The 12,285-nt window shown below is 38.2% G+C and overlaps 1 protein-coding gene across 4 annotated transcripts in view; it reads right to left on the bottom strand.

Annotated features, from left to right (window-relative positions):
- Window positions 1–11,777, bottom strand: part of MYOM1 (myomesin 1) — a 135,153-nt gene extending 123,376 nt beyond the window's left edge. For 3 of the 4 annotated variants that reach the window (XM_038543723.1, XM_038543724.1, XM_038543721.1), the window contains exons 1-2: window positions 11,605–11,777; window positions 7,525–7,850 (exon numbers count right to left, since the gene is read on the bottom strand). In XM_038543723.1, the coding sequence (XP_038399651.1) occupies window positions 7,525–7,823 (299 nt within the window). In that variant the 5' untranslated portion in view covers window positions 7,824–7,850; window positions 11,605–11,777. The remainder of the gene's footprint in view (window positions 1–7,524; window positions 7,851–11,604) is intronic. The other variant, XM_038543722.1, reaches the window with a different exon arrangement.
- Window positions 11,778–12,285: the final 508 nt, after the last annotated feature.

A 12,285-nucleotide genomic window follows, 5' to 3' on the forward strand; every position in this document is an offset into this window, starting at 1 on the left:
AAACACTGAGAGATTTAAATCTTTTGTGGTTCTTATGTACATATACCCTTCAGTTTTTATCCATTTCTATTTTAGAAATTAATCTAGATTATGGCCTATTTTTAAGCAGAAGTGAAATGGATTACTCCTTATTTCCTTGAAATTATATTCTGCAGGATGACTGACTGAAGACAGTATCAGGAGATGCCTTATAAACTAAATCTGTGAATTAAAAATTGTCCAGGGATTTTAAAAGTTAGTCTTATTAACTTGTTTACAAGGCAGCCCAGAAACTCACATCACACCCTACATTGAGGATGGTTACTGTGGTGGCATGGAAGTTACCTTCCTCACTTGAGGTGCTCCTGCTTTCTTTTGCTTCATCTAGAAAAGCTGCTGTGGAAAAGGTCAAGCCTTTTGCAACAGCTCCCATGGCCTTCCAGAGTTCAGAGACCTCTGTGGGAAAGCTCAGTTACACCCCATGGCCCAGCCAGCCAGGAACAGAGCTAACATTTCACATTGGAGCCTAGGAGTAACCACTTTGCCCTTCTTCCACTATTGGCTGACCCCTTCTATTCCTACTCTATTAAAGGATATGCCTTCCTTCTCACAGGGTGTTCATGTTCACCTGTCTGTGGAAGATCTGAAGGTATCTTGTATCATCTAAACTTGAATTTAACTTGCAAAAGAGCCCAGCAAATAATATTTTTGGGTAATAGAGTAAAGCATAGGTAGCAGAAAATGAACCACATGTTTCCTAGCCTTGGTGTAAGTATCTGTGAAAGGAAGGGCTGGAGTTAGATGAGCTTTTAGTCTCTTCCTGCTTTGCCATTTCACAGTACCACATATCTACAAACTGCTGATCACATGAAGCTGGTATTATTCAAGAGTGATACTTCTAGCTCTCTCTGTGCAAACAAACTACAGGTTTATAGCAGTGAGAGGAGGGACAGGAGATGGACACATGGTGAGAGTTACTCTCTCTCTCCTTGGACTTAGGGTATGTCTTTGGGATTTAGAACATAATTGCCTTTTAAATAAGCAGTTGGTAATAAACTTGCCTATTTCTGCAGGATGAAAATAAGTAACTGGCTTTTCTGCTTTCATTAGATTTTCTTCTCACCTTCTCTGATTATATGGGAAATAATTTTACTCATCATTTTCTGGATACTTAAATTCTCAAAGACAAATCCCAGAGCTGTATTGATTTTTGCAACCCAGAAACTGTGGTGCTTTTTCCTTATATATAATAATTTAACTTTTATTTAGAGAAGAGGGTATAAGACTATTTCTAGGGGAGAAAAGATAAGAATACACAACCTGGATATATCAGTAGTTTTCTAAGCAAACTTCATTTCCTATAACAGTCTATGGTTCAATAGTTTTTTTGTAATTCAGATTCAGCTACTTGAAATCTACAAGTGGACTCAAATCCCCATACAACCATGTTTATTTCAGGTGTTTTTCTTATTAAGTACCATGAAAAGCACTAACAGTGGGACAAGCTACTTTATTAGATCTTGGGGAATGGAGAATAAGCACATGGTTTTACAACCATCACATTACCAAAAGAGAATCTCAGAAAATAAACCATATACAGAAAATCTGCATGGATCTTTTCACAGCCTCAAAACTATGGGCTGTGGAAGCTGAAAAACCCTACGAAAAAATCTGGTAGAATTAAGAATTAGTAGTAATTAACAGATCCAGAAATATGCTCACCATATCCTTTCTGCCTGCCCATCTACTCCTGCCTGGACTATAGCATTAGCTTCCTACCTGGGTAACCTGCTTCTGCTTGTGCACCAGTCTGTTCTCCACACAGCAGCCCCAGTGATCCTATTACAACTTACATCAGCTCATGTCATTTCTCTGCTCAAAACTTTGTCACAACTTCCTCTCTGGAACTCAGAATAAAAAATTCTTACAATGGCCTACAAGCCCCTATATGGTTAGCCTTGCCCTATCATTACTTTTCTGGTATCTTCACCTACTCTTTCCCTCACTCCTCCATTCCCTCAGTGGCTTTGATGCTGTTCCTTGCTAAAAGGCCTTGCAGTGGCTATTCCTGATGCCCTGGTGCACTATTCCACCAGATAACTCCCTCTGTTACTTCATGTCTCAGCTCAGATAACACCTTCTTAAAGAGGCCTGACTACCCTATTTAAAATTCCAACTTGCTCTCCTGCTCCACATACCTGATCCCTCTTAGCCTACTCTATTTTTTTATTGCTTCCATAACATCTATTACATTCCAGCATGACATAAAATTGAATCTTTTTTACTATATTGTCTATGGCCTGTCTCTCTATGCTAGAATATGTATTCTATGAAGGCAGGAAATCTTTGTCAGTTTTGTTCAGTGATTTATCCCAAGCACCTAGAGCAGTGCTTAGCACACAGGAAGCACCCCGTAAATATTTATTGAATGAATGAACAATATCTAAATCTCAATGACTGTTCTCCATACCTTATGTCATTCTTTATTTTTTTTAAGATTTTATTTGTTTATTCATGAGAGACACAGAGAAAGAGGCAGAGACATAGGCAGAAAGAGGCGCAGGTTCCCTGCAGGGAGCCTGATATGACTCGATCCCAGGATCCCAGGATCAAGACCTGAGCCAAAGGCAGACACTTAACCACTGAGCCACTCATGCATCCCATTATGTCATTATTTCTTTTAGACTTCGAAACATGAGGGATGAACATTTTCCCCATTTCACAGATGAAGAAACTGAAAGGTGAACTAGTTTCTGAAGTCACAAGCCTAACTGTAGGAAGCACAGGGCTCTTTGACCCCAAAGACTATCCACTTTGCATTGTAACATCTGGAAATGAGTATGTAGAAAATGGATACTAGTCTGATACCAGCAGTTGAGGTTAAGACACAAAAATGTCCACAAGGTAGTAGATTTCTTTGGTAACATCTTTTGAAACCACACCAGCGTGGGAAATGGAGCAAGTTTTCAGGTCCCCCTCAGTCCCTGCTGTAATCAGACCTGCCAATAAAAGACAAGGGTTTCTGTGTTTAGTGGTCTTTATTTTTAGCACTGGTATCTCGTGTCTGAATTGGAATTGTTTTGAGCATTAGTGTGCTCTTTGCAAACTATAATAGTTTGAAAAGAGGTTATCATCCGGGTAACAACCGAGGGGAGTTGATCAATGTGACATGAGTGTAGGTAAGGGCACAATTTAATGGTAGGCAAAGTGCCTCGGGCAAGTCACTCATACCTCAGATTTCTCATCTCCACACTGGTGACTTCTACAGTCCCTTGTGAGTCACTGTGTCTAAGTGACAAGTTAAACGTCTGTGACGTTCTAGGTTTGGCATTCATGAATGCTCCTAGGATCAATTGTTCCCTACTCTGACTTCTAGTCATTTTGGTGCTCAATGGCTTTTCCAGAAGGAGGGCAAATAAAATGAAATATAATGAAAAACTATATATTGATGCTTTAAGAAAAATCTGGTGGCCATGAGGTCAAGGGGAGTTGGCCAATTATAACTGTCACTGGTTACCCACGAAAAGGATGGGGGCTTGGGGGTTCAAATCATTTTACCACTTCTTAGTGCAAGGAAGAAAAGTTATTCAATCAATTTGCTCTCCAATTTTCTCATTTTTAAAATGGAGTTAATTTCTACTTCTCAGGGTTATTGTAAAGATACAGTGGTATAGAGGATACTGTGCTGACCTGCATCATATGTGTTGAATTTCAATCTGTTTAGAATCAAGCAATTAAATATCTACCATTACCATAGAGGGTTGAGGGACAACTCTAAATCCTTCCATAATCCAAGAACTATGCTGTGATGTCTCTCTGCTTTTTTGAAAGTTATTCATTCCTCTAACAAAATATTTCATTTATTACTTCCATCTTACTGTATGACCCAGTTTACTCAAAAGAAAGGAAGGAACTATGACTCCCATAATATCACACTCCTGTAAACATCTGCCTTATTTCATCCTAATTTTATATGATATTGGCATTAAGAAGGGGATCCTCGGGCCATATACTGGGTTGTCTGATGTTTAGCACAGTGGTTCTGATGTTTGTTGAGTCACAGGGTTCTCTGAGAATCTGGTGAAAGCTATAGTCTTTCTCAGCAAAAATTCTCAGCCAGGCCTAATTTTGTACATAATTTCAGATCACCTAAAACTCTCCATTCACAGATAGAGGTTAAGAATCCTTGCCTACTGGTAGTTATGAGTACCATTTCTTTTTTAATCTCTGATAGTATCTGTGGATTACTAGCATAAAACAATAATCTTGTGCCATTTTGTCTTCCTGAATTACTTTAATTTAGGGTTTTTTTTTCACTGTGACTAAGAATAAAAGCATTTATAATAAGCCTTCCAGGATTTATTTTATAACCCTTGGCTCAGAATTCAATTGGTAACTGATCTGTGCTTATAACCACATTGGCCTGAACGGGTCATTGTTCTTCAGACTTACTGAGGTCAGCCAAGTCCTAAGCACATATAAATCTCCATAGTTTCCACTTTACCACTGGACATCTAACTACAAAGCAGAGGCTAAAAATAGGTCAAGCCCAGTGTTTACATACATTCCACAGAATTGCATTTCTAAACATAGGAGTTTTAATCAACAGTTTTCACAGTCCAAGAGAGTTATTTTATTTAGCAGGGAAAAGTTATTCCATTTTGAGAGAGTAAAACTACAACCTAAAGGAATTATGAAAATTTTGAAATGTTCAAAGAACATTAGCTGCACCTGTTAGCTCTAGGTCTAAAAAAAGAAAAGCTAAAATAACCTCAGGATTAGGTCAGCTTTCTTTTCCTTTACATTTACAATTTACATTTACGTTCTTTTCCTTTCCTTCACAAAGGAAAAAATATTGGTGTTTTCTTCCCTCTCTTATTTCTAGGTCAATACTTCTAGGTCAACATGTTTCTACCAAGAAGTTTGAGTTGTTCCAACCTTAAGCCATTAATGAATAGCTACCTACACACATACATAAATACAGACACCAAAGGAAAGAATATGATGTTGAGTATAGAAAAATGATTACAAAAAAAAGAAAGAAAAATTATTACAGTTCCATTCCCTATAGAAACTTTACTATGTGAAGCTTTTTAAAGCTGAAATGGCTAAGTCTTCCAAAGATAACACAGAGCAAATGTTTTCTGAATAAAATATAAAAATGCTCAAAGGTTTAATTACTAATGTTTAATATATATTTCCAATTATAAATAAATCTGGCTATTATACATGTGGTTAAAAGGAGATTTTGTTTAACCTTAAAATAATTTAACATAAAATTTAGCAATAGATGAAGAAGTAAAGATCTCTTTAAAATACAAATTCATAAAACTCTATAGATCCTATGGCCTTGGAGAAATGAAATAAGTACATAAGCAGTTACATTAACAACATCTTCTATAGACTCAGCACAGACAGTCCACGAAAATGGATATTTAAAATGTAATCCTCCTCTATTAAAAGACAGCTGCTTTCCCAAATGAGACTCTTAATGTTCTACGGAACAAAATGATGCTGTCACACACACATGGTGTTAATTCCTCCCAAATTTTCCTTTGGAAGACAGTTCATTTAAAGCAAGTGCTAAAAGAAATGAATTCACCTTAGCAACAATATTTCCATATTTACAGCCAACACAAAGTCCTTCTGAACATCCCATGAAAATGAGATTGCAAAATGATCCTGTTCCCTTTTAAATGGAATTTCATAACATTGCCATTACACATTCCAGGTAAACCCAAGCAGACTCTGGCTCTGTTACTGAACAGAGCAGACGCTCCCAGGAGGTCCCTGTCGGTGCCCAAGAAATAACAGCCATAGATCAGGTGCTGCTTAAACCCAAAAGGGATTCAGGAATTTCTGCCTTCAGAAACTATCCTCACTTCTATTCATACAAACCACTATACTATTTCCTCAATAACTTCTTTAACTCCCAGAAATAAACACTTTTCTAGTTGTCCTAACAGATATTTTGTGGACTTAAATTCTGTAAGACTTAAAATTATATTGTGTTTATAACTGGAAAAAAATGCAATCTATGCCAGATGCTTTGGAGAGGCAGACTGGAGGCAGCAAGTGGTTATTTATCACATATCCCAGAAATGTTTACATTTTCAAGTTCAGTAATTCCTTCTGTGGACTATAAATAGATTTTTAATAAAATCACATGAATCTCACAAAGTGTTTTTTAATCCCCATGAAACATTTCACTCTGGATATCAAGAAAATAAAAACTGGCTTGGGCTGAGACAGTAAGCATATGCCCAGCATTCATCGGGCTGGAACAACAGACAGAAGCCAACTGCAAAGTTCACAGGAATCATGTCTCCCAGGGACACTGCTGCTAAAAAGGGTTGTGCTAACCTCCATCTTTGAATGACTACAGACTCTCTGAGAAATGTTCTTTTCTAATATCAAAGATTATCAGTCAGTTTGCTATTTGAAAACTTTATCAGTCAGAATGAGACACTGTACTCTTGCTTGGATGACCCCAGTTGCTGTTGACACAGAGAAGCAACTTCAGTTCCCAACCCAGGTGCTGAGCTCCACATAAAGGGATTTTGGATACAACCATCCCCATTCATCTCAACTTCACTGCTTCCAGTAGAAACTGGCCCCTGGGTTTGCTTTGCAGACCAGACCTGCATGTAAACTCCACTCATCCTAGAATCCTATAGTAACTCTCTTTTCCTTTGCTGTGTGGTCTCTCTCATTGCAATAGATTGATAAATCTACTTTTATCAGAATATAGGATTGTTCCTGATAATCTTAGGCTGACTGAGATAGGAGTCTGGTTTTATAAAATGCTCTAGCTAAAGAAAATATGTGCTGCCTGCCTGAACAATACTCAGAATTCTAATATTGGCTCTCAGATATCAAAAAAGTAGAACACATCTCTGCTGTAGTTTGGGTGCCTGTGACCTGTGAATTTTAAATTCTATACTGGCTTCTCAACTAAGTAGAAACATTTTGAGGGCCAGGAAACCTACTGTGAGCATTGATATTTTCTGGCTCTGCTGCTACTGAATGTTGAAATCAATCTGTGGCAAAATTTCTCAGCTTCTAGCAATATCACAGTTGGCAATGCAGGCGAGACACACCAGTGTGATTATGAAGCTCTTTGTGAAACTCAAAAGGTAAAGGGAAACAGGTAGACAAAATCCCAGGTCTCTCCAAAACATGGCCTCGCTCAACACCAGATTTTTTTTTTCAAATATTTTATTTATTTATTTATTTATTTATTTATTTATTTATTTATTTATTTGAAAGGGTGTGGGGAGCGGGGGGGGGGGGGGGCGGTACGGAGAAAGAGGGACAAGCAGACTCCCAGCTGAGCACCAAGCCCTATGCAGGGCTTGATCTCAGGACCCTGAGATCATGACCTGAGCTGAAAACCAAGAATCAGACCCAGCCACCCAGGCGCCCCGCTCCACACTTGATATAAATGTAGGGCTGTGAGACTAAAAAGAAAGGAAAACGTGATATAGGAGGGTTATTCAGAGAAAGTGCCTTTGTGCTAAGGTTGGAAGACTGTTTTTGACATACCCGTGGGAGTAGCCATAATCATAGGCTGAGGCTGTCTTCCGACTGGCAGCAAATGCATGGGTAGACGCAGTGGCCCGGGAGGCCTGCTGCTGGTAGGAGGCAGCAGACGCCAGGCTGAAGGCCTCGGATTCCTGGCGGTGCGCAGCTGAGGAGCGGCTGCTGTAGGCCGTGGAGCCATGGGTGTAGATGGCAGAACTTTTCTTCTCCTGCTGGTATTGGCTCATGGTGGTGCGAAGGTCCCTGTTGCGGTAGCTGCTGTCATAGTGCTGGTGGAGCTTCTGATAAAAGGGCAGAGACATCTTGTGCCCTGGAGGGAACCAGGTAACCTATAAGACAGCAGCAACTTTTGAGCGAACCATTAAGAACAAGGTATCTAAATCCATATGTAAAAATAAATACTCTTATTTTTTCCAAGAAGCAAATAGAAAAGGATGTAAAGGTTAGCTTAATTTGTTACTCAAATTTTCTGCCATTGGGTCGCCTTCTTGTGTGGCTTCTTTTATTTTTTGTTTTATTTTATTTTTTTTTTAATTTTTATTTATTTATGATAGTCACAGAGAGAGAGAGAGAGGCAGAGACACAGGCAGAGGGAGAAGCAGGCTCCATGCACCGGGAGCCTGACGTGGGATTCGATCCCGGGTCTCCAGGATCGTGCCCTGGGCCAAAGGCAGGCGCCAAACCGCTGCGCCACCCAGGGATCCCTATTTTTTGTTTTAATATCTAGGAGGTCTTTACAAAATTTCCCTACCCTAGCTATTGTGCTTTTAACTCAGACCTTTCATAAAATGTATTTCTAATTTTCTGGCATTTCATTCTAATAGGTAGGGGCTTCATCTGAGAGGATATGTAATGATGGTGAGTCTGTGTACAGTCAATGTGGTTTTCATTCAACAAATCATTACTGAGCACCTACTGTGAGGTACTGCTGCAGCACAAGAAATACAGAGATGAACAAAAAAAAAAAAATCCCTAATCTGATAACCTTAGATAGAACCTTATGTTCTATTGCAGGAGATAGCAAATAGAAAAAATAAATAAAATGTAAGGTATAACAGAATGTACTAAATGCTACAGAGAAAAATGAAGCAGGAGAGGGAATTGTGATGTGATTTTAAACAGTTTCATCGGGGATGGCTTCGGAGCCTGAAAGTGACATATAGCATGAGAATACCTCATGCTCACATCCAGAGTGTACCAAATGGAAGAGCATTGCAAAGACACTAGATGTGCCCATTCCTATTATACTCTAGGCAGTGAAACTGCAAGAAGTGGGGTGCAGGGAGCTGTACAGGAGATGATGTCAGGGTGGGGGGATAGACAGTGTAGAGTCCAACAAGTGACTATAGGGACTTTGTTTTTCATTCTGAAAGGGCTAAAAAACCATCAGAAGATTCTGAGCTGAGACTCACTCTTGAGTGAGTGATGCTGAGATACGTGCTAGACATCCAAGTGGAGATGTTAAGTTGTATTCCTAACTTTGGAGTAGAGGGTAAAGGTCCAGGAAAGACACCTACATTTGGCAGTCACCAACATATAGATGGTATGTAAAGCCAAAACATAGATGAAAATGACTCAAAATGGAAGAAGAAGTCCTAGGACTGAAACTTGGAGTTTGTTTATATTGCTGACCCTTGAATGATGCTGGGACTAGGGGTTCCAACTCCACCTCCACCCGTGCAGTCAAAAATCTTCATATAACCTTTGACTTCCCCCCAGACTCAACTACTAATAGAAAAGTGTTGACTAGAAGCCTCACTAATAATGTAAACAGTGGATTAATACATATTATGCATGTAAGCCAAAAGAAAAGAAAATATTAAGAAATCAAAAAGAAAGTGTACTATACTTATCTATGCTGATTATAGATAACTATATACTTGTCTATATTATCTATAGTAACTACTACAGGTAACTATAGTTAACTATATTTATCTATACTAACTATAGATAACTATATAATTGTATATACTATCTATGCTAACTATAGTTAACTAACTATACTTACCTCTATTAACTATAGATAACTATATAATTGTCTATACTATCTATACTAATTATACTGTATTATTTTTAACCAAAAATATTTGTCAGGGGGCCCATGCAGTTCAAACCCATGTTGTTCAAGGGGCAACTGTATTATCCTATAATGAGCTCTCCCAAATTTCACAAACACTTCCAAAAGGTACAGGGTCAAACCAGGCAAATTATTTGCTCCCTTAAAGAATATGAAGCCTTCTAATTTTCTTACACAAAGAAGTAAGAAAGTCAGTCACAGTGTAGCAGTTTGTATTATGAACTTTTACCAGTTCAACTGATGATCAAAGATAAGTTTGCTTAGCATAGGGAGGGGCAGCTTCACACTGTATGAGCTTCTTGAATAATGTGTCCCCTGACGGGAGTCTATTAGCCACATTGCTAACGGACCTGGATGAAGTAATAGTTTTATGGAAGCCCCTCTCCCAATTCTTAATGTGTTTATGCATGCTCTGAAATGTTATTTCTAAATTTTAAAGCCAATCTGGTTATGAGGTAATCCATTTTTTCCCCAATCTCTTTTTTGATTATTTTAAGTGAGGAAAGAATCCTTTTACACTTGCCATGTTTTTCTGTCAAGTTTAAATCCACTTTTTATTTAAACTCTTTTAAAAGTCAGTATGTATTCCCAAGAAGAAAATCCAGCAAACTGCACTTCAGAAATATTTATCTTGGGGCTCATGGAAGGTATCAGTCTACATGGCATTTCCCAAGAGGAAAAAAATAGCTACTAGCAAGCAACTTTGTGTCAACCCTTAAATAGATTGCTATCTTCTGTTCTAAAACATACAGAATAATTACCATATGTAATGAATAATTTTTAGATAAATTTTGATGAAACAAAAGGATTAGAATATATTACTTGGAAATATGTTAAATAGTTATAAAGATAATAGATGTTTCTTTAGTGACACATACTACATTGTAACACGGCAAATATTAAATGATCTCCAAATAAGTGATGAATGACCTTCCTATGTATTGTATTATAAGCTAAGTTCATCTATGCTAACGTGACTTGAAATGCTGTCATTTTTCACAAAATAAATCTTGAAATATCTTGCCCCAATTTACTTTCCACTCTCTTTCTAGTTTCCCCCAAATATATTTCTTTTTAATAGTACTTAATATTGCAGACACATTCGTAATGTATTACAAGTAAACAGAGTCTGGCTTTAAGTCATCAGAGCTGGTTGTCACTGCTCTGACCTCCAGAATGAAGGTACAACTACCTCCTCTTAATCAAGTAAGTGAGGATTATCCCCAACACATGACACCTAGAGTATGTTGGGAAGAAAGGTGGCGTGGTTGTCTTCTGTTCCTTTAAGGCCTGGATTTTCTTTCTAAATATAATTTGGGAATTTTGGAAGAAATATTAATTCCATAATTGTAATCCTGATATGATACTTGAGCATAGGCATGAAGGCCAAAAGCTGATTAAAATCATTCACAGAAGTGTTAACTCTAGGATCATTCTGTGGAGATCTATGTTGCCAATGAGCTATTATTTAGCCATTTTCAGGTTAAATATATCATAATGTACTCTTACATTTATCCACATGGCATTGTCAGAACAAAATCACTGAATTAGAAACTAGGGACTTCAGACTTAATTTACCTCCTTTTGGTCTAATTTATAATCAGGGAACATTGTACTTAACATTTAATTTAATAGCAAACACATTATTTCCTGCCACCTCATCCATCCCAGATTTCAACCAAACCACTGAACTGTAACTTAGAAAAAACTTGGACTCACACTTACAGTTCCATCTGAGACAGATACTATCTCCTTATAGTTCCAGGAAAAGTAGCTTAACTTAAAAAGAACAGTGTGGATGTGAGAGGAGAGCTGTGCCAGCAAAAACTGGCACCCCGCTGTTTTTGTCTTCCTTCCCAGGGGCTCCACTGCCCTATTTCTCTGCAATTCTGACCTCTCTTTGAGAAAACCACTGAACTCACAAGATAGAAAGAAACCACGCACACACAATGCTGTTAAGCATGTAAAATATCAAGTGCATTCTTCTGCCTCAATGTCACACTTACCAGTTTTCAAAGGAGTGATGGTGGTGGGAATGCTTCAATGTGGCCGTGGAGCTGGATGAAAGAATGAAAAACTCACGTAGGTTAAATCCCCAAAACAGTGAAGAGGCAGGGCTAAGACAGGACCCTGGGGACCAGTTCAAAAATAATGCATGTGGTCAGGCAGCAGAATGTCAGAGCCACATAGCCAGCCTTTTATGGCCAAGAAGGCAGACAAATATAGCAGCAAATGGGGAGGGTAGTCCCAAACGAGAGGAAGAAAGAGGCACTGACAGGTAGCCGCCTTGGTAATGTAATTACATTAATGCCTGTCAATGGATCTGTCCTGATTAACCCAATGCAGGATTTTTATTTGGCTATAGGAGGGAGCTATTTTCAATCTCTTTATCATTGAAAATTTAAAAGTGTAATAGAAAAAGTAGTTTGTGTTGAGAACTAAAAATAGATGTAGTAATCTGATTCCCAAAATGGACTTCATGGAATTTTAATGCCAAGATATGATTCTGGGTATGCTATTTGTAACACATGTACAGTACATTTAAAAGACACAAGGTGAAAAAAGAACGAGGCTCACTACAGGCAAAACTGTTTAAAATGGGTTACATGTGGTGGTAATTTGGGTCTGACAATACACAGTCACTGTTTCTCTCACGTCAGGAAAGTTTTCAAAGTCACAGCTTCAAG

This window comes from Canis lupus, chromosome 7 (assembly GCF_011100685.1).
Source record: "Canis lupus familiaris isolate Mischka breed German Shepherd chromosome 7, alternate assembly UU_Cfam_GSD_1.0, whole genome shotgun sequence".
NCBI lineage: Eukaryota > Metazoa > Chordata > Mammalia > Carnivora > Canidae > Canis > Canis lupus.